This window comes from Haliaeetus albicilla, chromosome 7, assembly GCF_947461875.1.
Source record: "Haliaeetus albicilla chromosome 7, bHalAlb1.1, whole genome shotgun sequence".
NCBI classification, from domain to species: domain Eukaryota; kingdom Metazoa; phylum Chordata; class Aves; order Accipitriformes; family Accipitridae; genus Haliaeetus; species Haliaeetus albicilla.
Window position 1 is genome coordinate 20,679,510 of NC_091489.1, and position 27,961 is coordinate 20,707,470.

The following is a 27,961-nucleotide window of genomic DNA, read 5'->3' on the forward strand; positions in this document are numbered from 1 at the left end:
CTTGAGGAGTAAGGAATGCTTAAACAGAGAAAAAGGAGACAACCAGAAGATTTTGGACTACTGCATAGTTTCTTCAGGCAATCTGAAGGGCATTTAGGCTGCTCTCTTCTGGTTATTTTTTTTCCCATCTTTTCTTGGTGACAGCCACAATGGTCAAAAGTCAATGTCTATGGGCAGAAAGTCGCATGATGACATGGCTACCTTTCAGGGCCTTGCCAGTTACTTTGTCAAAACCATAAACACAAAGTGAGCTTCCTGAGAAAGGATGTTAAAGATCCTGTGGAGACCTGGAACTGATACACTTGGAACATACAATGAGCTTGTACCTACTCTAAGAATTAGCTGCAGGATTCAAGAGACAAGCAAGGCTGAGGTCTGCCTTATGAAAGGAGCTGCCCATACCAATTGCACTCACATTCTGGTTTTCACTCCTAAGACAACTAGGATTTAATCATTCTTTTTTGGTCTGAGATGAGAGCTGGAAGAATGTATTTTCTGATGTATGATGGTAGTAAAGGAAGCTATAAAGAACAGATTTATCTTAACTAAAATTAAGGAATGGGAAATGTCTACTCTTCTGTCACTGCCTGAATTCCTTTTGTTCACATAGATGAATTTTCATCCAAGTAGAACAGTAGTACCTGTTTCTCATGCCATTCAGAAAACAGCGAATCCCAAGGCTCGAAGCTAGACTTTTAACTCTGTGCTATGGAGAGTTTAAAACTGCCAGCTGGCTATATATTTTAGAGGTGATAGCCTTTTCCTCACAACAGTCCACACCTATCTGGAAAGATGCACACATTCCAGGTATAGTTGCCTTCCCTCCCAACAGCTTTTCTTACAATGTGTCTTAATGCAGATCATCAACATCTTGCAGTTGACACTTGCATGGGCACGCACAGGGCATCATCCCTGCCACCTTGATTTCTCTGATGCCTCTTACTACCAAATTGTTTTCCTGCAGGTAAGAAACGAATATCGCACTCCTGCACACCTCAGGATAGCTGGTGTGTTCATATCACTGCTGCCACAAATTCCGGAGTCACCAAAGTCACCAGTGGTCCTGAAAAAAAGTTTCACCTCCCTGAACCCTTCCTCATCACTCATAACTGTGCCTCCCTCAAAACCAAATTCTAATAAGCTTGAAATTTAGAAGGAGGAATTAAAGTAATCTTCAGACTAAGAAATTAGAATAGGCAGTATAGCATACTAAAACCTCACTTCACTGACCTGGAGGTTATAAAGTTAAGCTGCTGCCAACCAAGTGTTTTGAAGGAGATACCAAAATTGGCCTTGAAAGAAATAAAGGCTTTTCATGTATGGAGTTAGCTCTTTAACAAGCCATCCTAACTGAATTTCTTTTCCTCACATTCAATCAGAATCCTTTACTATGCTTTGCTCATAATTAGAGATCCTAACAGTCTAGGTGCATAGTTACAAGCATGAAGTAAATCACGGCTCCGTATTTTTAAGTCCTCTGAATTTCTTACTGTACTTTGTCTACAGCATGCCTCAATCTGTTATAATTCAGTATAGTTTTATAGGGAGCTGGGATTGCAGATAATTTTTTTAAAGACTTTCAGTGATTGAGAGATCCTGTCAGGTAGTTTAGTTTTGATATTTCATAACCAGTAATTCAAAGTGATTATCATATGGTGGACAATACTTATCAGATGAAAGCTGTTTATAGCTTCACATGTGGGCAAAATTTGATACAAAGAATTAATCTTTCAGCTGGTTTTGCCACTTGCTATTGTTAGATATGCACTTTTGAAGACGTCTTCTTATTGTCCTGTAACTATGCATAAAACTAAAAAAACCCACCAATGTTCCTTTAGATGATTCAGAGACATGCTTCTCTTTTGCCAAATGCTGACACTGATTAAATAATGCTAAGTAAGGCACTCTTCCCTTGCAAATCTTGGTGTAATTAGAGACACTCATGGGAGGAAAGTCTATAGAAGAACTGCACACAAAGATGTCTGAGCTGTCTTCAGCTCTGGGAATTTCCTAAGCCATAGGTTTCCTGAAAATGGTAAAGCATATAAAAGGAAGTACCAACGCATACTTGTTTTGTGTATCTCCCATTTCCCCGAGCTCACCACAGGCTACTTTCAGAGACATATAGGCGAACCAAAGAGACAACATTATGCTACATTCAAAATAGTTTCAGAGTGGCTTTTTCACTACCACTCAGGTGATTTGCAACTGGCAGTAGTAGCAAGTTAAATCTTATTTTACTGATACAGAAACAATGTTGTCAAGTGAGAACTTGTTTTTCCTTAAAACTTCCAAATAATGTCTAGGTTGCTATATTTCTATTTTTAAATAACTGCTGTATAATGTTTGCATTGCTTTTAGTTGGCTTGTCACCTCTTTAACACTTAAGGCTTTTTTTGGCTCATTTCTTTATAGACCATTAGTCGAGCTATGCTAGAATGCCACAAGAAGTAACTTTTAACTCGTCAGTAAGTATCTACTCTTACAGTACTGGCCAACAAGAGACTCTAGTATTTTAATGCAGTGTAATACCCTATTACCGCCCATAATAACTGCATTTTAAAAGTTAGGCTTACGCATTTCCAAGTAGGTAGAGTCTATGGTATTCCTAAATTTAAGGAATGCTTTGGTAATGCAAATCATTTCAATTGGATAAATGCCGCCTTTCTAAGAAATATGTGTTAATTCATTCCATATATTGTTTCTGTTAGGTTTTTCCATGTCTCTTGTAATTGTCGTTCTCTCTACAATGGTTGCTTTCAGGACAGAAAAGAAAACTTCTCCTTTGACAAGTATTTTGCTGCTGTGTGGAAGTTACTTATAGATTAGATTTACTGGAAGCTCTTTAAAGCTTAACAGTGCACAAAGAAGGCAAATTAGTTTCTCATCTCAAGTGAGGATTAAATTAATGCATCATGAACAACACTTTCTCTAATAAACACTTCATTTAAGCACAGTTTTGCTTCACAATTCCAGAACTACAACAATACAATCACACATATCAGTGAAACTCTCAATCTCCAGGTAATAAATTCAAATTATAAACTGAAATAACTCACTTTATGACAGCCTGGAGCTTCTCACAGAGCACAGTGAGGACAGATACAACATCATCACAAAGGGATTCAGTTGAAGTACCTCCAAAAAGGACAAAGATCAGAGACATTACATATGTACAGCTGGATTACAACCTTAATTCACTGCATGGACTTTCAGAGCTGGTCAGAGCTTCTAAACAATGAGCAGGGCCGCCAAAATTCATAGAGAAGATGTAGTAGGAAAAGTCCTAGATTGGAAAGTGATCTCCACACAATGAAAAAGCAGTAGTATTAAATCTGGAGAGAGCATTGATTGCTTACGTGTATTTACAGCTTAGCTGAAATCCAATTCAGATAATAAAATAAGTATGCAAATAAATAATAAAAAAGGACTGGCTCCAGTACTCGTACATGGCAGTTAAAATTTCTGTATCTCTCCCCGCAGTTTCTTTGCTACACAGCTTCTGTTGTCTGATCTTAAAAGAGGATGCTTGTGCACTTCAAAGATTTTAGCCTCTATCCACACAAGTTCTCCTGCAGAAATCCAGTGAGAAGGTCAAAAGCAGGGATTGTTTTTACCTATCAGGGAAGATGTTGGAAGTTAAGCCAGAACAGGAGTAAAAAAAAATTCTCTTGTAAAATAATTATTTGGCAAGCGCAAACAGACCTTCGCTAGTGATGTGCTGTCAAAAGCTGCCATTATATAAACCACATCTCTGGCCTGAAATACAATAACACAATCATTTCTAGATTCCACGTCCTGCTCCATGAATCTGTTTCAATTTAGGAAGTAAAGGCAAGGCACCTACTAAAGCTTTCTCCAGAGCACTGAAACTCCTTAATTACAGAAGTTAGCACCTTGAAATAATCATTTATTACTATGTTGAGTGCAATGCTGTTACCATGGTCCAAATGAAGACACAACTGAAAATATCAGGAGCTAACAGGGCTGTCTCAGTTCTTACCACAGCTAACACAGAGAGCATCAAGCAATGGACAAGGTAAGAAATCCTGAAGATGCAATTCCTGTGACATCAAACAGTACTGTGCTGATGAAAGGAAAGTGAATAAAAAAGCTGGATTGGAAGGAGTCACTAAAAAAGTATTAGAAGTACCTTGACTCTTGAATTTCTGCAAGGCGTCATGATTTTCAATTGTCTGTAGAGGAAAGGCAAAGGTGGTGTAATTGGTGCAAGGGGCAGAAAAACACTGTAAAAGCAATACTTTAACAGTAGAGCTTTCTTAACAAATCCATGTCCTCTATCTGTTTTGAGGTTTTTGTTTGTTATGTTTTTTTTAAGTGAAGCTTTTGCAAAATGTTTTCAAAAATTCCTTAAGATCCGCTTTAACAAGTCATTTAGATTTAAGGAACTCATATCTCATTGAGCTGAACTAGGATTTGTAAGTCCTTAAGGGATTTCCTACACCTGAACCAACTCAGTAATAACTAGGCACGTAAGCTGCATTGAAAATTACTGAGGAAAGCATAATCTAGATTTCACAAAGTACTTTGAAATCAAAATTAATTGAGTATTAGAGAGTTTATCACATTGTCATTGTTAATGTTAAAGTGCCAACACAATTAATGGCAGTCAGGAAATGGAAACGACCTCTTACATCATTTGGTTCAGCTGCAGTATAGGATTCTTCCTATTGGTGCACAAAGGGACCAAGCCAAATTCTTCTCTCAAGCATCAGCAACAAACTGACAGGAACTAAATGCAGCTCTCATACGCTTTTGCCTGCTCCTCAGCTAAGAACAGAACTTACGAAATTCAGCTTTCAGACCCAAACTGAAATTTCAAAACTACTGGTTTTTGCTTGTTAGTTTATTTTGGTTTTTTGTTTTGTTTTGTTTTTGTGTAAACGTTTTGGTTAGTAAAATGAACCTACTTAGCACAGACAGAAGATAAGTTTAAGTAAATGGATTAATTCTGTTCTGCAGTTGCTCATTAGGATAAAAGTAATCTAGTTTACTAATCAAAAATAGAAGTGATCATCTTAACCCAAAACAGATGTAAGGAAAATAATCTGTATAACTACAGTCCTTAAAATTTCCTAATAAATAGAAATTGACATTTACAAATAGTATTTTTTTGATAATATAACATACAAAGGAGCATGAACGAATGTAAGAAGCCAATGTAATTTCATATGTGCCCAGAACATTTACAGTTTTGCTGAATATGTGCTGGGATTTCATTCAAACAGCTCTCATGGATTTTAATAATGCAATAAATAGAATTTATTTTTTTGCTAACAACCAAGCAAAGAATTCAATGAGCTTGAATTATCTTCTATAAAAAAGTAGAAGAAAAACCTCAATTACACTTTTCTTAGCTGAGAATTTGTTTTGTTTATGTAAATATTTGTCATACAAAAACTTTTGGCAAAAGGATTTCAATGAACCTTAGGAAAACAAGCAAACAAAATAAAGAATGGAAAAGGAAAAGGCCAAGGCAGCCTGACATCAGAACAAAGCCTCTTTTGTTTAATGGAAGGAGAAAAAAAAATCAGCCAAGTAGAGCTGACAATGTGAGAACTGCATTTCTGATAGACTGCTCTAAGGCAGGCACAGAGTCAGAGCCAAAAAAAAAGCTTTTAAACAGGATTAATCGTGGAAGTGTCAAATAAAAGCCATAAGGCACAACAAGCCAGTACAACACACTGCATTCAGAGAAACAAAAAGGTACGCAGCCATGGACATGGAACCATTTGTTGATGCCAGAAGGCTCACCATGTTTTCTTGCTTTTGTCGTAACTGTAAAGTCAAGTCACTCAACATTTGGCTGAGGGTTGCCCGCACAGCGGTGTTAATGCTCCGCTGGTGACAGCTAGATATATATGTCTCAATGCAAACCTGATGAGGAAACAAGATAGCAGTACATATATATGAACTGTGACTTACCAGTAACACATTTTAGGAGGATACCAAAGTCTCTCACATGCAGATAGTCAGCCTTCCTTACTATTTCACATTGCTTTATTAGCACATTATCAGTTTTCAGCAATATGGAAAACTGAGTAAGCAGCAAGCAGCATACAATTCATCAGCCTCACAGCTGCAGGAATGGTAGGGCAAAATTCGCAAAGTCTCCTTCTGTCAAATCCAAGTGATTTTGTCACTTGCCTTGCTCTGTAGATAATTCACTAAATGCTGCTTCGATTGTTCGTTTCTAGGTACTTATTTGTAACTATCACTCTGCAAGTCTGTATCTGCAATGTAAATATCCTCCAATTCTTTAAGGTTGTTGCTTCTGTTGTATAGGTATTTGCCACTTTTTCTATAATTAATTATCACATACTGCAGCACATCTGAAAGCCTTTGAAGGCCTTTCCTAATGCATAAAATACAACAGCACTTTACCATAAATAACACAAATGATTGCCTCTTGATAACTGGCAATCAAGCCAGGGGTTCCTCAGCTCAGAGTTCCCATGAGAGCCAAGGTAGCAATGGAAGAACACTGATGGATCGTCCAGTTCCCAGCTCCATGCCGAGCTGCTGGCAGTTTTTTGACACTGTGCTGTGACCAGAGTTGTGCTTGACTTTTGCCCCAGATAATGTTAGACCAATATTTGCCAAAGCATAATGCAGCTAGGATCCTGAGGACAGCACACTGCAAAATGCAGTTCCTATCCTTGATCAGATTTTCTGTGGGAGGTGTTGGTCTCTATAAGAGCTTCTTTAACTGTAGTAACCACTGTAACTACTGCACAGTAACTACTAAGTGGATAACAGTCTTGATAGAGCCGAGTGGGTTTGCAACAGAACTGTACAATACAGTCTTCTCAGACTGTGATCCGAAGAAGCAGTTTTGGTCCTTTGGCCTACACTGAGCTTTATCATTAACAATAACCATTAAAAAAAAAAAAAAAAAAAAAAAAGACTGTTGACATACTTTTCAGTCTTTTATTCTGCCATCGTTCAGATATATAGCTAGTGAGAAGAACCATGAATATAGATTAAACTAGCTATGGAAAAAAATTAAAATACATAAATATATAGTATAAATGATATGCATGAGGAGTATACATAAATGCATCTGATGTATGTTTTTGAATAAGAAGGATATTATGTGATGTAAAGCCATTTTTATAGTACTCCAACGAAGATGAGTTTTTAAGAGGGAAAAATTAAAGAGATCTGATTACATAACCTAATCGGTATTGACACGGGCACACGGACAAGACTCTTGGTTGTTTCTAACTCCTGCCGAAATGAAACCAAGCTATTCCATTGACTAAGAAAGAAAAGCTGTGGGCTCAAATTTAAGGTGAACATGTTGCTGGCACATTTCTGCATTTCTTAAAGTAGAGTGGAAAACAATATAGGTATGTTCCCAAAACTCCTCTGACCTCCTCGCTTTGGGTGACCTCACATCTCAGCGTTTCAATGAAGCCACAAGCACAAGAAAACATGACTGAGTTTCCTGGATACAAACTATATCTTAAGTGAGTGATCTAAGACATCACACATGGAAGGTACTTAATTTTGGCTTTTGCCTTATTTTCCAACTACACTGAGAGAGAGCATTCCAGAGCTTTTCAAGTGTATGTACATCACTCGTTATCTTATGCTAGAAACACTATGCAAATGACAAACTGCAACCGATTATCTCCTTTGGCAGTATACTAGAACAGGTTCCAGTTGCACGTATTTGCAGGATATAAGCAACTGAATTGACAGCATACCTCATTCTTGTTGCCTTTTTTCAATATTCCAAGATCCCCCCAAATAAATAAGGGATTTTATTTAGCTTAAGATCAATTAGTCAGTGACAAAGATGGCCTTGTAAATTAAAAGAAGGCCTGGACCAACTCTGCCCATCATTCAACTATCACCTGAACTCCAGTGAATGAAAAACCCTAAAGCCTGTTAACCATGTACAGCCCTTCACAGAGGCCAAACCATTCCAGTGCTGCTGAGATCATTCTCTTGAGCTGTAAGTCTTTTTCTAGAGTACTTGAATTAATTGATGAAATACCATTCTTAGAGGTAGGCTGACTTTCTGGAAAGAGCATGGTTGATATCTCCTTCTTCTCTCCCCTCCCCATGCCAGCTAATAAGCAACACTACTGTCCACTTGAGCTCTGATGTTATGGAAGGCCTGTGTTCTAAAATGGCTGGGCAAGGTACCTTTTGAAAAGCCATTGATGAAGAAGCACCAGTAAAAATGCGAGAGCTCAGGGCCCCAAGGAGGTGTGCAATGGACTTTTTGATCATTTCATGCATTCGGGGACTTCCAGCTCTATGGCATGCAAAACACAACTAAGAGCAAAACACAGAAGGGTTAGCCAATGAAACATAACAGAGTAAAACAAAACAAACCTCCAAAAGGTAGATGGGAGTAACAAATGTACACATAAAAACAAGCAACAGCATGAACTAAATTTTCTTGCAGAGGTGTAGGCAAGCATGGGAAGGTGCACAGAGGAAGAGTTAGTCTGTTTTCAATACTATTAATCCTTTAGCCACAAAATACAGTACTCTTCATGTTGGATGCCTTCTTAATTTGAAGTTGATAATATTCAGAAAGATTTGGGGTGCCGTTATTTTGTACACATGAATTGAGAATGATCAGACAGTGCAAAATGGCCAGACTGTAGCCTTGTTTGTCAGAGAGAGTCCTCAGAGAGTTCTATCAGTAATGCAGGCAGCACCTTTCCAATTCTGCAGTGGCTCCACTTAGCTACAGAGGGCAGGCTAGGAAAACTAAGGGACTGACTAGGAAAGAAATGTCAAATAGCAGGGGCACTGGAACAGAAAGCTCCTCTGTCACTTTTCCTTTAGAGCAAGTCAGAATAATAAATGCTGAGGCTACACAGCTACTGAACCCAGAAATAATTTTCTGTCCTACTGCTTATAAAACACAGAATTCAGATACAAAGGCATACTGATTCCAGCTGTTAAAGTCTTTGCCTTACCTAAAATCTGGCCAGGAGGAACCTGAGGAAGCATGTATGTGCCTGGTGGGACTTACTAATTAGAAAGACCTAGGCATTCACTAAGGCAGTATTTTCTCAAGGAGTGTGGGGAAAATAGCTGCACCTCCAAACACAAACATACATGCTCTGTATCACAGCTTGTTCCAATTCCCGGAATGAAATTAAAGTTTTGTTTGCTTTGCTGGCACATCTCAGCCTGCATCAGAGCTCCTGTTCATTTTAACAGAAAAAGGACAAACTATCATTGTGCTGATTTGTACCACCACACTAGCAAAGGTTTTTAAGAGCCAGGCTAGCCTTTTAGGACTGAAAGTGAAGTGCAACTACCAATAACAGCAGAGTTTAACCTATGAAAGAAAGCTGCCATTTTTTAGAATGTTTTAAATTAGTAACAGCCCTGTTCTAATCCAAATTTACAGAGAAAAGAAAATATGATTTCTGATGTAGCTTATAGCACACAGAGCATGATGATTGACCATTTTCCCCCAGACTTAGGCAGTGCTCTTAAAGATTGAAATCTGAAGGGATTAGAGCCATAAAATGCTTTTCCCAGCAAGTATTTTGTCCAAGCTAGAGCTCTTTACCTACAGCAAAGAGATGTAATAAGCTGAATTCATCAACTTTTGTCTTGCATGTTAGAAAGTCTCCTGAGAAAAACTGCAGCTGGGGAAACTGTCTGTATTTTCTTCATTTTGGGACACCAACGTAAAGAGGGTTTAGTAAAACTTAAAAAGTTGTGGTTTGCTCTAAATACCAATTCAGTTCATCCTTGCTGCTGCTACAGGTGGGGCTTACAAAGACCTCCAAAAATAGCCATACCTTATGTTCTCACATAGCACAAGAGAAACCAAAGTCGAAGCTGTGCAGGACATCTGGAACGATTACTACTTTTTTTTTTTATCCTGTAAATGTTATATACACAAACTGTTTATGTTATCCCCCTGCCTTTTAAAACCCATTTTTTACAAACTGGCAGCTCTGTTCTTTGGTTCCATGTTATCCCTACAACCCCATTCTCAGCTTCCAATAGGACAATGCAAGGTCAATTTTATTCCTAAACTTAGAAAATACTGTAACTTCCAGGTAAAGTGAACTATTTTCACAGGGCATTTTTCTTTTTTACACCACCACCACCCCCACCCCCACCCCCACCAAAATACCAGAACCTGAGCAGGAACACTTCTCTAAATGTCTACATACACTTGGAGTGTAGGACATCTATATAATCTTTACATTGCTCCATGGACATTAGCTCTCCCCATACCATGTTAACAATATAATTTTATAATATGTTCTGCACACAACAGTGTGTGCTGTGCAGGAGGATTAAGTGTTCCCGTGCATCCTCTCTAACCTAAACAAACAACCCCATGTCTTGCTACACTCTGTACTAAAAATATCACCCATCTACAAAGGCTCACTTAATAGACCTGCAGGTATGTTTTTCTACAGCCAAAGCTCCTTTACAGTTTAATTCAGACTAAAATCTAATGGAATAAAGGGAGAAGAGTGACTAACAGCACCAGAACTACACCATATATCTAGAGGAGTAATAAATCTTTTACTTCAATGTATTAGGAAAAAGATACACACAAGGCTAACAAAGCACATTGTGGCACTTGTGCTAACATGGCACTTTGTGGCCTACACACCTCTCTTGAGGAAACTCTCATTAGCTTTGCTCTTGCACCAGGTAAGGAACCAGTACAGTGCTGTTTTATAAAGAACTCAAGGACATTTTTCTATTGCAAAAGGCAAAGTAAAGTAAATAAGAGAAGTAATAAATGTGCAACACTGTAATACACAATTGTCAGTTTCCAAAAGTGCCTTCCCATGCAAGCCCATCAAGCCTGCCCAACTTGCAACTACTTCTTCACACTAGACATAAGGTAATACCAGTCCTTAAGATGGTGACTGTGATTTGGACTAGTTCGGTTTCAGGGTATGTATGGCAGACACACTCCAGGTAGCGGGGAAACATTAAGTGACACAAGCAATGGTACAACAGAGGCACTTACCTCAGCAATCTTCAACACTGAACTCCCATTCAGCTCAAATGTGGAGGTATATGTTATACAGAGCAAGACCTTGAATCACAAGAGGGAGGAAGGAAAAAAATTAAGCTGCATCCATTACTGCCTCCCTTCCCCACCCATGTGCTTTTAGCCACAGCTCCTTCCATTTTTAGAGCAGACATCAGATGCTTCTTAGCACCACGTGCTACTGGGATAAAGGAGATGGCACACTCAAGTTGCTTCCTCCTGAGAAGCTGCAACTGTTGCTCCCAGAGGTACAGCCCAATGGATTATTTAACGTTGTCTCCTACATCTGACCATGGAAGGAAGGACAACCCAGTGATTAACTCTGGCCTCGGACTTGATATCCAGAATCCACGCATATTTTAACCACAAGCTTTGCATGATTTATAATCAGTCCTTCCATTCATTTCTATCAGTATAACAAAAGAGGAAGGAAAAAAATGCATGCAATGCAAGTTATTACTTAGGTGACATAGATACGTATATATTATGTGAAACCAGATGTCAATTACTGCTTGACACGAGGATTTCCCAGCCTAGGATATTTCCAGTAAGTGTATTATAGTCCTTTGATAATGAGCAGCTAAAAAACAATTCACAAGCCCCAATTCATGAGGGAAGGCTTGTCCTGTCTTGAACTCAGCAGGAGGAATAAGAACTAAAAGCCCTGTCCAAAACCTTACTTTGAAGAGAAGGGGAGTGGGAATGTGATGTGAGGTGATCTACCAGGGATAGTGTGGCAGGCGAGTGGGGCAACACGGTGAAAGATGCTGTGGTGTGATGCCTTTAGTGTCTGGAGATGTCATCCCTTACTCCTCACCTTCCTTTCCAATCCATCCTGCCCCACAGAAGACTGAGACAGTCTGAGCTACTGTCCTCTCTCCTTCAAAGCATAAAATTCACTCAGTGCCAGAATTTATGCTTGGCTTGATCTGAAATAGTATGAGTTTCTTGGGATAAGTGTACCAGCAAATATCCATCACATTAACACTAATGTATTGGTCCCTACAACTTCTCAGCCCCTAAGAACTACTGTTCTCTGCTTCACAATGAAATTCAGGGCATCAGATAAGTTAGCATTACTGGCTGTTAACCATTTCTTTTATTTATTACATGCTTTTCAGTGGTACTACGTTTTTATTTTATGAGTAGGTTCTGTGACAGCTACTAATGCACAACACCCTGGGGTAATCTCCTTAGCCTAGAATGCAAAACAAACAACTTTGTCACAGTGTGTCTGATCAGAGATTGCAAGTTAAACACAAAAAGGAGGCAAAGGGATGCATGTTTGGAAAGATTATTGCCCTCTGGTTCCTGTAAAGCATATTTTTCTGACCTTTTCTTGTGTTGTACGGTTTCCACCTTATGGTGGAACAGCAAAAATTTATGATGTAACAACTTGAAGCAGGAAACTAGACCACCTCTCAGGTGCAAGCTGTATCTTCTCTCTAGGTAGTGATGATCTCTAGAAGCATCTCAGAGCCTTCATAAAGAACAAAAAAAATGCTGATCTGCCAGTTAAGAGAGGCAGACGACTCTAATATAGCATTGTTTAGCATGCTGGAGCCACTGAACACTCATAATTACTGCTGAATCTCTGCTTGGGAGAATACTCCTCTCTGTAGTTATGTTGCACCAGGGTGGGGGAAAAAAATCCATTACTGGAAAGCAGGCATTTAATAACTGTACGAGAATTTGAATTCTCTGTACAAGAGCAGCTTGGAGCATTAGCTACTTGCTCTTACAGGTACAGACAGAAGAGCCTGTCCATGGATGAGTGTCCCATTTTTCTGGAGAAGGACATAAATAACCTTCTTTCCATTTTGAGAGTCAGACTGAAAAGTTTCTATGCACTGAAATGCACTGCACCTTTACAAATGTTTTTCTCAGCAGAAAAACTGTATTTCACTACAGGATGTCACACCTTAGTCCAAAGTTGGGGGGCCTTTTGTTGTTTGCTTCTTTGTTTTGTAAATAAGATACCAGTCAGGAGCTCAATCCTATTCTTACAGGAGATGCTTTTACTATTAAAAGTGTTCCAAGAAAACCATTATGTAATGGCAATTTTACATTTGCCTATATATGTTATTTTGCCTTGACTCTTACTCAGTCCTTCATACAGAAGCTGAGTAATGTGGATAAATACTAGAGGTAGTAAGAACAGAAAAGGACATGCTACTCTTCTGAAGTACAATAGTCCTGGACCATAATCTCTTTTTCAGATATTTAGCATTTACCTTCAGAGCAAAGCAAAGTTTCTGAGCCAAGTTTCTTCTTCATAGTTTCCCTTTTCCGTGAAATGGGCAAAGTGGATGTTCTCATCTTATGTGTTACACAACCTACCTCAGTATTACGAGGAGAGATACAAGCTACGGAGCACCTGAACTTGCCAGAGAGGGAAATCTAATTCTAATTACAAATGATTAAGAATATTGTACTTTGTATTTCTTGATATGAGCTCTGCAAATTTCTCTGCAATCCATTGCATTTGCTGGCACATGGACAAGTACCAGTGATACCTTTTTTCCTGTCCACAGAGCAAATCCTACAGAATAGCTGAAAAGTAAATGATCAGTTATAAAAACCCTCAATAATCTCATTTGGTTAATAAGTATGTAAGTTATAAGGGCTGTTATTTCCATCTGCTGCTCAGTCCATACCTCCAAAATTTAAAACTTCAAAACTGAACAATTTTGTTTGGCACTAAGTGAATTCTAAACTATTGGCCAGCCTCGCAGCCAGCTGTTGCGCCTCACTTTCTCAGATGTTAACAACTCTGAAATTTTGACATTTCTAATAGTTGTGAGAGCTCAGCAGCTGGCTAAAAAATATATGCAGTATTTAAGGAAAAACTGTGATTTGTATTCTGCAGACACTGCTGTGTAAAACACAGGTACAGCGCACAGTTCATAAACCCAGAGACAGACAACTGTCACCTCCCACTGACAAATCTCTTCTTATTATGCTAAGAGCCAAGAGGGACAGCTAGGCCCATGACTAATCTTCTTCAGTGGTTTGCATGTCCTGATTTTCCCTACTTGTAAAACCTTGTTTCCTTCATATAATTGTTTGCTTATCTTGGCTTGGTACAGTTTGTTAATACCTAGTGCTTTCCACAGATCAAAACCTGGAAGCCATATACTACAATACATGGAAGTACACACCAGTTTTGGCATTCTTATAGGACCTTGCTCTTCAAAATCTCTTCTGCCTCTCCCTCCTTTTTTTTTTTTTTCTTTTTTTATTTCCTACCTTTATAGAGCTGAACTGTGAAAAGTTAGCACAAAAGTTACATGCCTAACCCTTTCTGTCACAAGTGCCAATAACCTGCTTGTAACAGGTGAATGACAGAAAAGTCAGATATCAAGTGCAGTAAGGAAGTGATGATGAAAACCTTCCTATGAAGCAACAGGGAATTTCAGCAAAAAGACTGCTAAGTTTTGACTGCTACTCTTTGTACAAAATGAGATCTGGGAACCTCCTAGCTAGAGAAAGGGCATATGATCTGATGTGATCAAATGACAGAAGCATTACAAGTTATCAGCCAGTATATTCTTGGCTTACTCCACTTGCTACCATCTTCCCTCACAAATCACTTGTGAGATCTGAAAGATGGTCTCTGATCAATACACAAGACTGCTCTCAGCTATGATTTCCATCAGCACTGCTGCAGGGCTCATTTACAGTCTTGGCGATGCTCCAGACACTCAACTTGCGTGTCTTCCCATTTACGTGGAACAAACAGGAAGACAGCAGGCTTCTCTCTTAGATTACTGGATGAAAAATGGGATTAAAACCAACCAAACAAAAACAAACCTAGTCATTCAGATCCACTAAAAACACTGAGTCTCCAAGACAGTATATCCCATAGGCTGCTTAACTACTCATGACACTAACTCAAGCAGTCTGTATTTAAAAAAATTAAAGAAAAGATAGGTTTTCTTGGGCAATGACATTTTGGTTTTGCAACCACTGGTAGTGGAAGTAGAAACAAAACTGCAGAGCAACTCCTAGTAAAATCTTCAGTACAAAACAAAATTGAAAATCAGCTTTTATTGTGTGTTACTGTGATGAGATCTTGATTAGTATGGACTCTAAAACACACTTTTTTCCCCTTTTTTTTTTTCCTTTTTTTTTTGTTTAAAGAAGGAATTTACATGACTGTAGAGATAGTTGCAAAGTCACACAACCTCCAGGGTGTTTTAATTGGCTTGCATTATCTTGCAAACGCCTGGATAAGATCACATTTCCATAAATGGCTTATCCATAATGAAAGTATTCATTTTAATTACTGTTGAAGCTCTGACTGTCATGGAACAAGAAATACAATTCCTACTCCCTGGATTCCCAGGGTACCAACTGTAGTATAAGAGCACATGCACAGAAGGTTTTCACAATAAGTAGAAACAAACAAAAAAGGTGATTCTGATGATATAATGAAGGTCAACTGACACAAAATGTACAGGATTTGAATGGCATTGTAATTAAACTGACATTACAATGTCATCCCATATTTTAAGAGAGGTGTCTTGAAGAGGACAAAAAGAGGGAACATTTTAAGATTGTAAGACTGCTAAGTGTGGCTAGCCAAGTTCCCCAAGTGCTTAGCACGTATTTGTAGTAAAAGGTAATTCTCACATTGAAGACCTTATGGTGGAGTCACATCAAATAAAGGAGATGTGTAAGAAAGCAAGTAGTATCCCCAAGATGGAGAAAGAGGGAAAAGGTACAAAACTTTAAAGCAACTGTAATTTGTCATCACCTGAGGATGCTTCAGCACTTCACTGCATTTAAGTGCCAAGTCCACCAACATCCATACACTACTGCTATCCTTTTTCTATTCCAGCACTCAAAGTCCCATTGGCAAAATCCTCTGAACATTCATGTTTCTCCTAGTTGGGATGCACGTAGACACTTTAGTCCTTAGAGTGCTGAATTTCACAGCCACCTCTAATCCCTTTGTGTGATTCGTAAAGGAAACCTTTCCTGACTTACTTTACTTGTAGGTTTGTAAATTTGGATGCAATGTATGCTTGAATGATTCTTAAGTTCTCCCCCCAGGAGGAAAAACCCAGCCAGAAGGCAAGGCAGAACAACCATTTATCTCATTCAGTAATCTGACATCGAAGGCAGTCATCGAGCATTTCTACAAAATAGTTTGGACAAGAGGTGTCCTCCTATTTGGCAGAGTAACTAGTAACCTGCTCATGTCACACTCTTTGGCCTTGAAGGAAAACAAAGGCAAGAGAAACAAAGTGCATTAATAAACTCATGTACATTGTGTCACCATGTATCACTGTACAAAACAGCACATTTTAATTATAGAAGGAAAGGAGACAGTGTCTCCCGTGAATCAGTAAACCCACAAAATGCCTTGCTATCACAGCAGCAACTGGTGCTCAGCATTATGAGTGCACCAGGGCTTCAAACTAAAGGACTGTATCTGGTATAGAAGAACCTCACGCATTATGAGTGTGACGTGCTGAATGCTCCCAGAAGACAATGCCCATTAGTTCACTAGACTAAAACAGAAGTACCACTTAACACCATTTATGGTGGTATGAAACCAAGTGAAACTTCTGCTTATGTAGTACAGTGGTAGAAGGGAAACTATTTAAAGAAATTGCTTAATAGATATTTAACAGGTTTTCTTAATGGCTCTGACAGGGGTTTTTATCTTTAGAATTATAACACTTAAAGGCAAGGGAGATTAAAAAAAAGGCTGACTAGCACTGCTAGGATGGCATTTTCCCCTTCACAGGTTACAGCCTATTTAGGTACACTGCATTACTTTATGAATTAGAAGATATATATCAGAGTAAAACAAAACTGAAAAAGGACAAATACCAAAACTGAAAAATACCAACAAAAAGTTTAAAGAGTTCTCAAATAAAAATGAAGTTACATGCATCCACTACCAGAATGCTCAGAAAGGATGTCAACGCATGGGTGTAAAGTAAACCCAAGAGCTGTCAAGGAAAAAAGAACTAGTATATCCCCTGGATGGAAAATTCTTACACTTATTCTTGACAACGAGGGAATTTTTTGGACAGGGGAGAGGGAAGACAACTCCCTTAGCCTCAGATGCATACAAAGTTCCACCAAAACTACATCAAGGGAACTTTCTGTGTAGCAACGTACTTTACAACAGCTAACTTAAAATTACTGTTTCAAGTCACTAGATTAATTGGCAAGATGATAGCCTGGAGACAACCTAAGAAGTAGCGTCCCACAGGCTGTCCAGCCTGCCAGAGGATTTCACCCTATCCCAGACCATCTCCTGACCTGCATCCAGGAAAGAGATACTAAAAAGCCAGATAAGCTGGTTTTGTGGTTGCAACATCTACCACTACACCACATGAAGCTTCCATATCTTTTTCCTCCCTCACAAGAGTTACACGAGGAGCTCTAGGGAAGAGGACCCCCAGGAGCTGGCTGGCAATGTCAGAACAGCTTATTGGGAAACAAGTTCTCTCCTCAGCTGTCCCCAGGACCAAACGGTATTAACAGCTATGATGGCAGCAGCCATCATCATGGGAAGCTCATAAGCAGAGAAGGTCTAAGCTGGGTGCGCATTATCTGTGGCACATCTGCAGTATGTGTATAATTGTGTGTAAAAGCTATGGCAAGTGACCCTTCCATGCCACTGTTATGTGGCCAAGTTGGCTGGCAGAACTTGGCACTGTCACCTCCAGTAAGCAATAATGTCTGGCAGCGGGGAAAAGATTAAATGGCAATATATGAAAGTTAAAGGGTTTCTATATTTGATTTTGTGATCATACAATGTCTTTCCAATTTACTTTCTTCATGGTTAAGCAATCTTCAGGTTCTTGGTATGTGTCTAAGACTAAAGAAAGTCTGTAAGAACTTGTACTTCCACACTAGACAGGTGTTAAAATACACTTTCCAGAGATAGGGACTTTCTTCTGTCCACATTGGCACTGGAAAACCTACGGGTACGACCCAATGACTCACTGCTTCCATATGCTGCACAGCACAGAACAGCTCAGTGATAAAACTCCAACACTGCTTACATTTCTTCATTTCTGCAAAATCTGACTGTTGCATAAAAGAATGCCAGTCACAAGCACTCCAAAATAACAAAAAATCCTAAATAAACAGCAAAATTTGTGCACGATTAACTCTACTCCTGAGCATGTATACTGTAAGACAGCATATGATCACAAGGTATCACAGGTAATTTTTTTTTTTTTTCCTCCTCACAGACCAGTCATTCATCAGGAAACCCGGGAAGAAACCCACTGCTGAGTTAACCTGGCATAAGGAACCCTTCTGTCATCCATCCATGCATCCATGATTGCAGCAGGAATGACCACTGAGGACAGAAGACAGGAATCCTGCCCCTTACCCTTTCCATGATTGTCTCACACCAAGTGGGGCAGTTCCAACATGACAGAAAAAAAACATTCTCTGTCTGAAAACACCTTCATAACCTCACAGCTGAGGGAGCACTGACAAAACTAAAATTTTTGCAGTAGAATTTCTGCAGGCAAGAAACTAAGCCTACTTTTCTATCCTGCAAACCTTTTAAGAGACAGAACCAACCCTCTGCTTAGATTTTTAAAGCCAGACAGCTGCCCAGACCCACAGAGGTTGGTTCAGGGCTATGAATCCAAGCACAGAAAGGTACTGAGGAAGAGCCACACACCCTGGAAAGAGGCTGGAATTTTGAGATACTGCATTCACTACTGACTGCTTTAGGCAGCTCCCATCCAGTATCCATTTGGCCACATTCAGGCCATTACCATTCTCATTCTTTTGTACCCATTAAGGAGAAAGCTCAGGTATTTAATTCAAGACTGCCGTTTCTGCTACAATGGCCGGGCACCTAAGAACCAGGGGAGTTCTTTAATCACAATCTTAATTATTAGTGCTAGGCATTTACCATAGTTCTAATTAACTTGGGCAAGAATGAGCTTATCTTAAAACATGCAAGGTAGGTCACTCAATCCACTGGAATTAACCTGATTACTTATAACTAAGCACACAAATAAAATGACTTTAAAAAGTAACCAGACAAAAAAAAAAAAAAAAAAGAGAGAAAAGTAAACCCAAGAGAGTCTGGATTTGTAGTTGGCCTACATTACAACAATTTAACTTATGAAAAGGCTAAGCAGAGGAAGTGCTAAGAACTCTAGCTAGCATTCCTGGGCAGGACTGATCTTAGAAAAGAATCTTATTTGCATGACATTGTGCAAGTCTTTACGGACTCCCCTCTTTAACACTGCAGACTGCTAACATGTCTCTGAATTATGGACTGGACAAAAATCAGTTATTGCTTAAGACAGCTCACATCAGGGACCACTGCTACAAGCATTAATGAACACATTCAGGTGAAACTTTCTTCTACGAATTTTCAGCATTTCATTAACTTTTTCTTATTAATATAAATTTTAAACCAGTTCTGGATTAAAGCATGCAAATAAAGTTGAATAATGGTTTTATTTTTCACTTTATTTGAAACGTAATCCTTCAGAAAGAGACTGGACTTCAATTTATATTGCAAGTGATGTTGAAAAATGTTTGCAATAATGCAGTGCATAAAATATATTGAGGGGGGAAAAAAAATCTCTTATTCCAAAATTATATATTAATTAAAATATGTAGATTAACAGCAAGTATCAGCAGTTGGGTTGCTGATTCTCACCCTGATAATGGCAGTCTCTCTTCTCCATCTCCATTCACCAGTTACAATTTTACTGTTGCACCAATGAATTCTTATTTTTAATAGGCAGTGAAATCACTCTTTTTACTCTTATATAAAACTATTACACATGCCTTGCCTCAAAGAGGCAGCACAGGGAATAACATAGTTTACATATACCTTTAAATCCAAGTTGTTTCAGTCCAGCTTCCTCCGCCATTTAACTTTACAGTTCGAGACAAAGCGGAACAGTTGCAAATTATATTCTATTAAGCATAACAAAGTTGTATATGGAAAGATACATTTCATAAACATTAATCTTGAAACAATGAGAAGATATATATATATATATTTGTGAGTATATATTACAGTGATCAGCTCATTTACTGGTATTCAAGAAAAAGGTTCAGAATATAATCATCCATGGCGGCTGGGATTTTACAGTTGTGTTCTGCCAACATTTTGGATCAAACAGTTTAGAACTACTTTTCAAATACATATAATTTGTCCTCTGTCATGGAGGGCAAAAGAAAAAAAATAACTAGCTCCCCATCAAACCCTCCACGTCTCAGAAAAAGAAAAAAGTTAGGCTTCCTGTTCAATGGTGATGAAGTTCCTGCCAAGTTTTTTGGAAAAGTTAGCAATAAGTTTTGCTTGGTTGCTCAAGCACAATCCAGCTTAATCCAGTATGTGCATTAGATCAGGACTATCTCCCTGAACCTATAACAACATGATTATGTAGAACCTAAAACAGATGAACGATGATTGTTAAAAAACTAAGAACAAAGAAAAATTTGTCCCCAAACTTTCTACTACTCTTTGTGGGTCTTCAATAGTGACCTCCTCAATTTGACACCGTAACTGGGGGCCTATCAATTAAATCAGTTATTACAGAAAAAAATTAATAAAGACTAGGAGATGGCTGTTAGTACTTGAAGAATCACTTTGCATCTTTAAACCATTATGGTAGCAATCTTGAAAAGAACATTTACAAATACCCAACCTAAAGACAGTATTTCAGAGGCAGAGCTATTTGTTCCATTCTGCCTGTCCGTACACAAGCTAAGTTTTACCACAAAAATCTAATTCATAGTTCAGTTCTGAATATATCCAAAATGAGAACCAAAATCACAAAAAGAGCTGGCTAGTATTATTACTGGAGAGTTCCCAAATGCTGTATTAATGGATCAGTGAAGAGACGAAGAGACAAAGAGAAAAGATTGCCTTCACACAGCAGATTTCGCAAGGGTTCATTAAACCTCATTCACAGATTAAAAAGAATTCTGGCTGACTACTCACTGAAAGCCTACAGAAGAAAACGATAAAAATTTTGCCCATCAGCAAGCAGTACACCTAATCCACTAACAAATGCAAATTGGAGTCACTGGGAATAAACTAATCTTCCTAAATGAAATAGCTATTCACTATGGACAATAGGTAAACAATAGGAATTAGAAGTCTTCTCTCTCTCAAGCCACTTTGGAAGACTATTTTTTGGTTCCAGAAACTGCTCAAGTCTATTTAAAAAAACACAAGTAGAATAGCCATAAATACTGTGTGAAGTCTTCTCAGAGGTAATAAGAAACAAAGCTTGGAAGCTCGACTGACAGAAACAAAATATATATTCGTAACATGTCCAGCATATCATAGCACCATTAATTAGAATAGTGAAATAAAGACCAAATATTTAAAAAGATATCAAATCAGAAAACTGAGTTTCCTTCATAAAAGGTAATTATTCTCATTCTTGCTTGAAAATTTCTGTCTTGCTAGCTGTAAATTTCTTGGGAAATCTGGGCACAGTCTGAACTGACATGCACTGGATTACATGACTGCTTTATCTGTGACTGAAGAAAACAAAAGGAGGCAGTAAAAAGGGAAATTTTAAATGATGAATCATGCCTTTTAAAAACAACTTGTTTACTGTCAGTACCCATTACACTACAGTGTATCCAGTTTATCTGGAGAGCTTACTTCTGAGTGAGGACTCACCTAGTAATTTGCAATTATTCATTAACACCCCCCTTTTTTTTTAAGTTTGAGAATAATGTTATCACAGTTAGATAGAGAGGTACTGTATTATTAAGAAGGTTGTCAACTTATAAATGAAAGTCACCATAACATTAGTGAGAAGGAAAAAAACCAAAACAAACAACAAAACCAAAACAAACTAATCTTGCTGTTTTGGATTCTTTCCACCCTACCCACTTTCTTTGTATTTGGTTTCACCTGCTTTGACACCACAGTTATGTTCAAAGCTGAATTCCAGTTCTTCCAGGAGCCTTTCCTGGAGGAACTGGATTTTAGGGTCAAGGTTACAGATGAAAAATTAGCAAAAAATCAAAGACAGAAAGAAAAGAAAAAAAAAATCATTGAGGCTGGAGGGGACCTCAATCCAGAGGCTCAGCTACAGATTAACTTCCTTTTCCACTGCTGATATGACCATATCTGATAGTGCTTTTGTTAATACTATATGTGTTCCTGCAAGCAAAGGTCTAATTGCATGAAGCAGAAGTATTTCAGCCATTTTAAAAACATCTGAAGCCAGAATTTAAAAGCATCAAACCAAGAAAAAAGAAAAAAGAAAAATCGGGATCCCCCTACTCCACAACCAAATCCAAACCCCTGATACTCATCTTCAATCCAGAACATGTCCCCTTTCTGCTGCAGACTATCTATTTGCTTGTTAGTCTAGTGCTTAACGTCAACAAAATGTCCCTACTCCTCAACATGAGATACACTCTTGCATTTCATTCAATTATAACATGGGCCCATGTCACACAGCAAAATTCTTCCCACTTCTGGGCGAGCCATATTGCATGACTGTGTTCATCTAAGGTAAGTGTTGAATCACTGCCCCCTATTTTTTCTGTGCATCTGCAACTGTATAAATAGAGCAGTGAGTCACTTTGGTGCCTCACTGATAAAGCACTGAATTTGATTAGTGATCAATATAGCTCTTCCTTCCCAACTCACATGAACATTGTAAAGAAAATATACAAGTAAAAATATTTAGATTATTTCATCTGAAATGGCAATTAAGCTATTGATGTATTACAAGAAGATTGACAATCAAGGCACTATATGATTGTGTGATTTTCCATTTCCTTGATACAGCCAACTGAGCATAGGAAAACCACAAAGTGATAATATATGTATTAGAAGGCTTTTCAGTGTGATAGCAAAGTATCATGGCAACAGCAAAGGTAAATGCTAAAGTGGCCTTGTGTCAGATACACTGCTCCCTCTAGTCACACTTTCCGGATTACCTGGTTTCTCAGTATCTTTTAATATGATTTAAAGTACCTAAATAACCTCAGTTCAGTCCCCAGTGTAAAAATACTAATAAACCTCTGTCATAAAAATGTATCAGAGGTACAGAGAATAAACAGACAGCACAATCATTGAGATATTCTAAAGAAATACTAGGCTCAGCAGTTAAATAACATGCAAGTCTAAATGCAAAATTTATACACCCCAGACAGCTTGCTCTACTATGTGGGAAATCAAATGTTAGTACACCTGTGTTTGTTATAGGTGCCCATTCACGTCACAGAGAAACCATAGTCTTTTCCCCTTCCTCACCGAAAAGTCCACTGCCTTCTTTTGGGCACAAAACTGCTGTTGATGTAAGAATTACCCAGTGCTTAGTAATAATAAGGGTGTCCTGCAAAAGGATAAACAAGGACTTCAGAGTCTACTCTGGAAACTCAAGGGAGGAATTTCCCCACATAATCACTCTACATGAAACATCTAAGAGAAAGGTGTAATCCACAACTGTTCAGAAGAACTAGAGATACTGGCAGCAATCCCTAGCCTGGAGTTTAGTTTAATATTTGCTTATTACAACAAGTAAAATTCCACTTTAAATCAAAGTTTATGAAAAGGATAAGAGGTACCTCACCTAGCACAGAGGAGAGAGGTATTGTGAGAGAGGAAGGCTTTGAGTTCATCTTTACAGCTGCATTTGGGCAGTATAAATCTTCCCCGGCTGCCTAGGATGCACTCCAGCACAGTCCCCAGCCCTGGCCCTTAAGTCTGAACACTGTCAGCAGGCTGTTTTTATGATGGTCCAACCTGGGAATCTGTAGAGCATGCCACAACAACCACCCTTAAAAATAAGGAGGATTTGGTACCCAGCCATAAATTAGTGAGTGCCGTTCCACTTTTACAACAGTGGCCCCAACTGCTTGGTTTTTTTCAGTGCCAGAAGAGGTCCAGCTAGCACTCCTCTCCATTTTTTTTACAGCAACCATTACAGTTACTCTATTCCATTCCTGTCTAATGCTGTCCCTTCACAATAATATTGACAGGTTCCAAAGGCGTATCAAGCAAGGCACTTGCATAAACTGCACTTATGACACTCTCCTGTGTTCTTCCTTTCAGTGCCAATTCCAACTTGCAGGCACCCGAGCGTAAAAAGCTTTACAGAATGCTCTCCTCAGCTAATCAAATCCCTTCACACTTGCATCTGCAATACAGGTGGATGACAACAAACATCAAAATAAATATTCAAAACATTTGTTTTGGATAATACGTGAAGTGTGAATTTCTGGTGTACACTTATTGGGAACAACAGGAGATATTCTGGATAGGATTTAAACAAAACAAACCAAACACATTTAAGTGATTTAGGAGTTTACATGCCTGCAACTTACAGTGAAGTCTGTACTCCTGCACCTCTATTTTCACATCTATTTTACATGACTAAAAGCTTTTGTGTAATCTTTGATGGTTGCATTCTTAATACCTTCGAGACTAGTGCAACTGTGCAGCAAGTCACAAAGAACCAGTCCAGTATCACTGCTGACCCAGTTTCATGCAAACCTGCTCACTCTCAGGAACGTCTAATATCTGCACTGGATAAAGATGTATTTAATCTCCTCTGGATGATATAACACAGTCTAATGTACAATCATATGCTGCCTTGAGGACACATTTTAGCAGATCCAGGGATGTAAACACATTGCTGAGACCAGCTGCTTGAAAAACCCCTGAAGGCTTTAGCCATTCAGTCAGGCCTGGGTTAGCTACAACATTTTCAAGTGTTGCAATGGCATCTGTAACCTTCAAGTACAATGTAAAAAGATCTCTACTTGATTTGACTTTTAAGCAAGGCACAGATTTAATGCCTCTGAGTTTCAACTGCCCTGATTACAGCATGTTTTGGTCCTCTAGTCTATTGAAATATTTAAATCAAAATAGAAGTTTTGCTTTGTTCTCAGGATGTAAAGATGTAGCCTGATTTTTATCACACATGCATTTTGCTGTGCTTCTAGCCAGAAAAGGATTTGTACATCAAAATTTCACTCAGTGGAATGAACAAAGACGATGTTCCCCTTTCCCTTTTGTGATTAAACTGGGACTGAACTTTTTTTTTTTTTTTTTTTTTTTTTTTAGTGTACATACATAAAATCTTAGGTTTTGGCTTGGGTTTTATGTGGTTTGGTGTTCTGGGGTTGGGTTTTTTTTTTTCTTCTCATGTATCAAGACAACTTGAGAAGATATTCACTCATAACTGTAGTAAAATACAGTGCTCACATTCTTCTCAGCTGGGGACAATGCATCACAGATGCATGTTATAGCTTTCACAGAAACAGTGCGCATGCAGATTCTGAATCTGCAACACCCAAGAAGGTAAAAAAGTGACTTGCAAAAAAATTACTGCATACCAAGAGAGCCCTGCTGGTTCAGTAGTGTTACTTAACTCTTCCTCCTTCCCATTGCAGAGACAAAAGAGGCAGGAAAGAGGCATTCTGGGTTAGGAATGCAGACCTGGATGTCACCAGTTACGCCTGTATGTGGGCAGAAGCCTGCTCCCATAAAACAGGTAACAGTGCATGCAAATACTCCTCCCTTTTTTCTGTTGCTAGGCTTACCCTCCTGCACGTTCTGACACTGCATATTGCACCCAGGTAGTCATCGTCAGTGGCAAAGAGTACAGCTAGTACAGAGCAGTTTCAGAGTGGATAACATACATGCATTAGAACAAGGATGTCACATGTAAGAAATACAATACCTAATCCATGCACTTAGAAGTAAAGGACAGTCAAGTACTAGATGCAAATATACCAATCAGTACTACTAGGTATAGTGAACATGCAAAAAAGACCACCAGGTTTGTTCCAAAATAGTTTCGACCAATGATCAGCTATAGCACAACAAACCCTGTAGTACAAAGTTTACACCCAAACATCTGAGAACTATCCACTACCATGTTGCTTCACACAAATAATACAGATATTAGAAGTCGCTTTTTTATGGCAGTACTGGCAAGTCATACAACCAACACAATGACAGGGCAAGGAAATTTGATAGCACCTCCCGGCAGCTGAGCTTCCTTACACACACAGGAGAATGCTAAAGCATTTCTAGAAATGGAAGTTTTTGCTGAGTAGACAAAACAATAATTTCCCTTATGCATGAGCCCAGGAACATTTTGGTGCCTAAACAAATCATGTTCCATCATTAGCATTTTACAAAGACAACATATAGCTAATAAACTAGAAAGCACCTATGCACACACAATTCAAAATTACAAACCTGCACAGCCCATGTCACGAGCACTAAAGCTCAATATCAAACACAAACTTCCAAATCTACAAATCATTTTTATCTGTGAACTTCCATGGAGTGAATTGATTGTCCTGTTTCAGGTTGCTAAAACTGGGACCACCAGTGCACTGACTCTTAATATAAACTATCTCCTATTTAACCCAGGGCAACACAAACCAAGTAGAAATGAAAACAACTGACATCTGCCAGCAGGAAGGAGGGAATCAAATACTGTCTTAAGGTCAAGATTTCCAAGGCAACAGCTAATTTGTTTGCTAACCCCAGCATTCAGTCATGCAGCCTCCGCTGCAAGCACTGACGTGTGTGAAACACTAACCTTCATCACTTCAACCTGCAGGTCTTCATTGAGCGAAGGAGTCACTTTGACAGCATTCAGCATCTGATTAAGCAACTGTTTCTCATCTGAGTCTGTTTCCACGGATACAAACCTCTCATCAGACAGCAGCTTCTGCAGAGAGAAAACGGCAACGTACAGGTTGAGACAAAACTGCCTCTGCCCAATTCTGCTGTAAACTACGACACCTAAACCTATTAGTGTTTGGTACTACGGTGACTAGGTTTTCTATGTACAAATTTCAAATTGATCCAATAATATAAAATATGAAAATACAGCAAAACTGGAAGATCTGTGCCACAATGAGGGGACAGTTAATACCTTTTGAATCAGGTGCCATTCCAGTATCTTCTCTCCCCACCCCACTTCTCCAGTGTCCAAAAGAAAGCACACATCAGTAATTGACGCAAGAGATCATAAACCACTCCAAGTAATGCCCTCAGCAAAACCTATCAAGGTTTTAGAAGCAGGGAGAGGGTGGAACCCTCGCATCACCCCAACCCAAAAAACACCACCAACCCCCCCCCCCCCCCAACAACAACTCAGGCTAGTATCCTGGCCTCAAACTAGTGCTATCGGATACCCTGCACAGCAGGAGACAGAGTCAGTCATCATCCCACTCACTCCAATAAGGCACAGAGCACAAGCACTGTGGAGGTGGCACTTCTGATCACTGACAAGATGTGTTTTGTGTCATTCAGAAGTTGACTAATAATGGATGCAAGCAAGTCCTCAGAAGGCAGAGTACTGTTAGCAAGTGACTGGCATGAGGACCACAAACATATATAGGAGTGCTTCAATACAAATTGACTGAACTTCAGACTGAATGTTTTAGACTGATCAGATTTCCTTTGCCTGGAAAAAGCCAGTATTTGAGCCAGTATCTTCCAACATGGCCAGTGGCACTATTTCCTCAGAGTTCTGCTAGAAATGCCTCTTCCATTTAGTCTATAACCACCCTCATGGGTGCCTCTTATTAGTGGCAGGCATCCTGCAATAGATGTACCCACTCAAGTCTTCTCCCAGCCCCAGTCTTCTTAGAACCTCCCATGACAGAGCAAAACTACCTTGTCTTAGTTCCCAGGAACACAACCTTGCTCTGTCCCAGTGCAGACATTGAGCAGCCCACTTCGCCCTGTACATTCTGCTTCTGTACTGATGTTCCTTCCCAGCTTCAGCTCTGTAGCACATTTCACTGGTTCGTTCCTACTTCTTATTTTGTACACTTGTACTGGTTTTGGCTGGGACACAGTTAACTTTCTTCATAGGAGCTCATAGGGTGCTGTATTTTGGATTTGTGACCAAAACAGCATTGATAACACACTCATGTTTTGGCTATTGCTGAGCAGAGCTTACACAG

The 27,961-nt window shown here is 39.0% G+C and overlaps 1 protein-coding gene across 6 annotated transcripts in view; it reads right to left on the bottom strand.

Moving 5' to 3' along the window:
* The window catches only part of ARFGEF3 (ARFGEF family member 3), a 98,297-nt gene that overhangs the window by 49,594 nt on the left and 20,742 nt on the right, over nt 1-27,961 (bottom strand). For 2 of the 6 annotated variants that reach the window (XM_069787212.1, XM_069787213.1), the window contains exons 4-9: nt 26,584-26,715; nt 11,006-11,074; nt 8,179-8,310; nt 5,776-5,898; nt 4,154-4,196; nt 3,060-3,138 (exon numbers count right to left, since the gene is read on the bottom strand). In XM_069787212.1, the coding sequence (XP_069643313.1) occupies nt 3,060-3,138; nt 4,154-4,196; nt 5,776-5,898; nt 8,179-8,310; nt 11,006-11,074; nt 26,584-26,715 (578 nt within the window). The remainder of the gene's footprint in view (nt 1-3,059; nt 3,139-4,153; nt 4,197-5,775; nt 5,899-8,178; nt 8,311-11,005; nt 11,075-26,583; nt 26,716-27,961) is intronic. The other 4 variants (XM_069787215.1, XM_069787216.1, XM_069787214.1 and 1 more) reach the window with 3 other exon arrangements.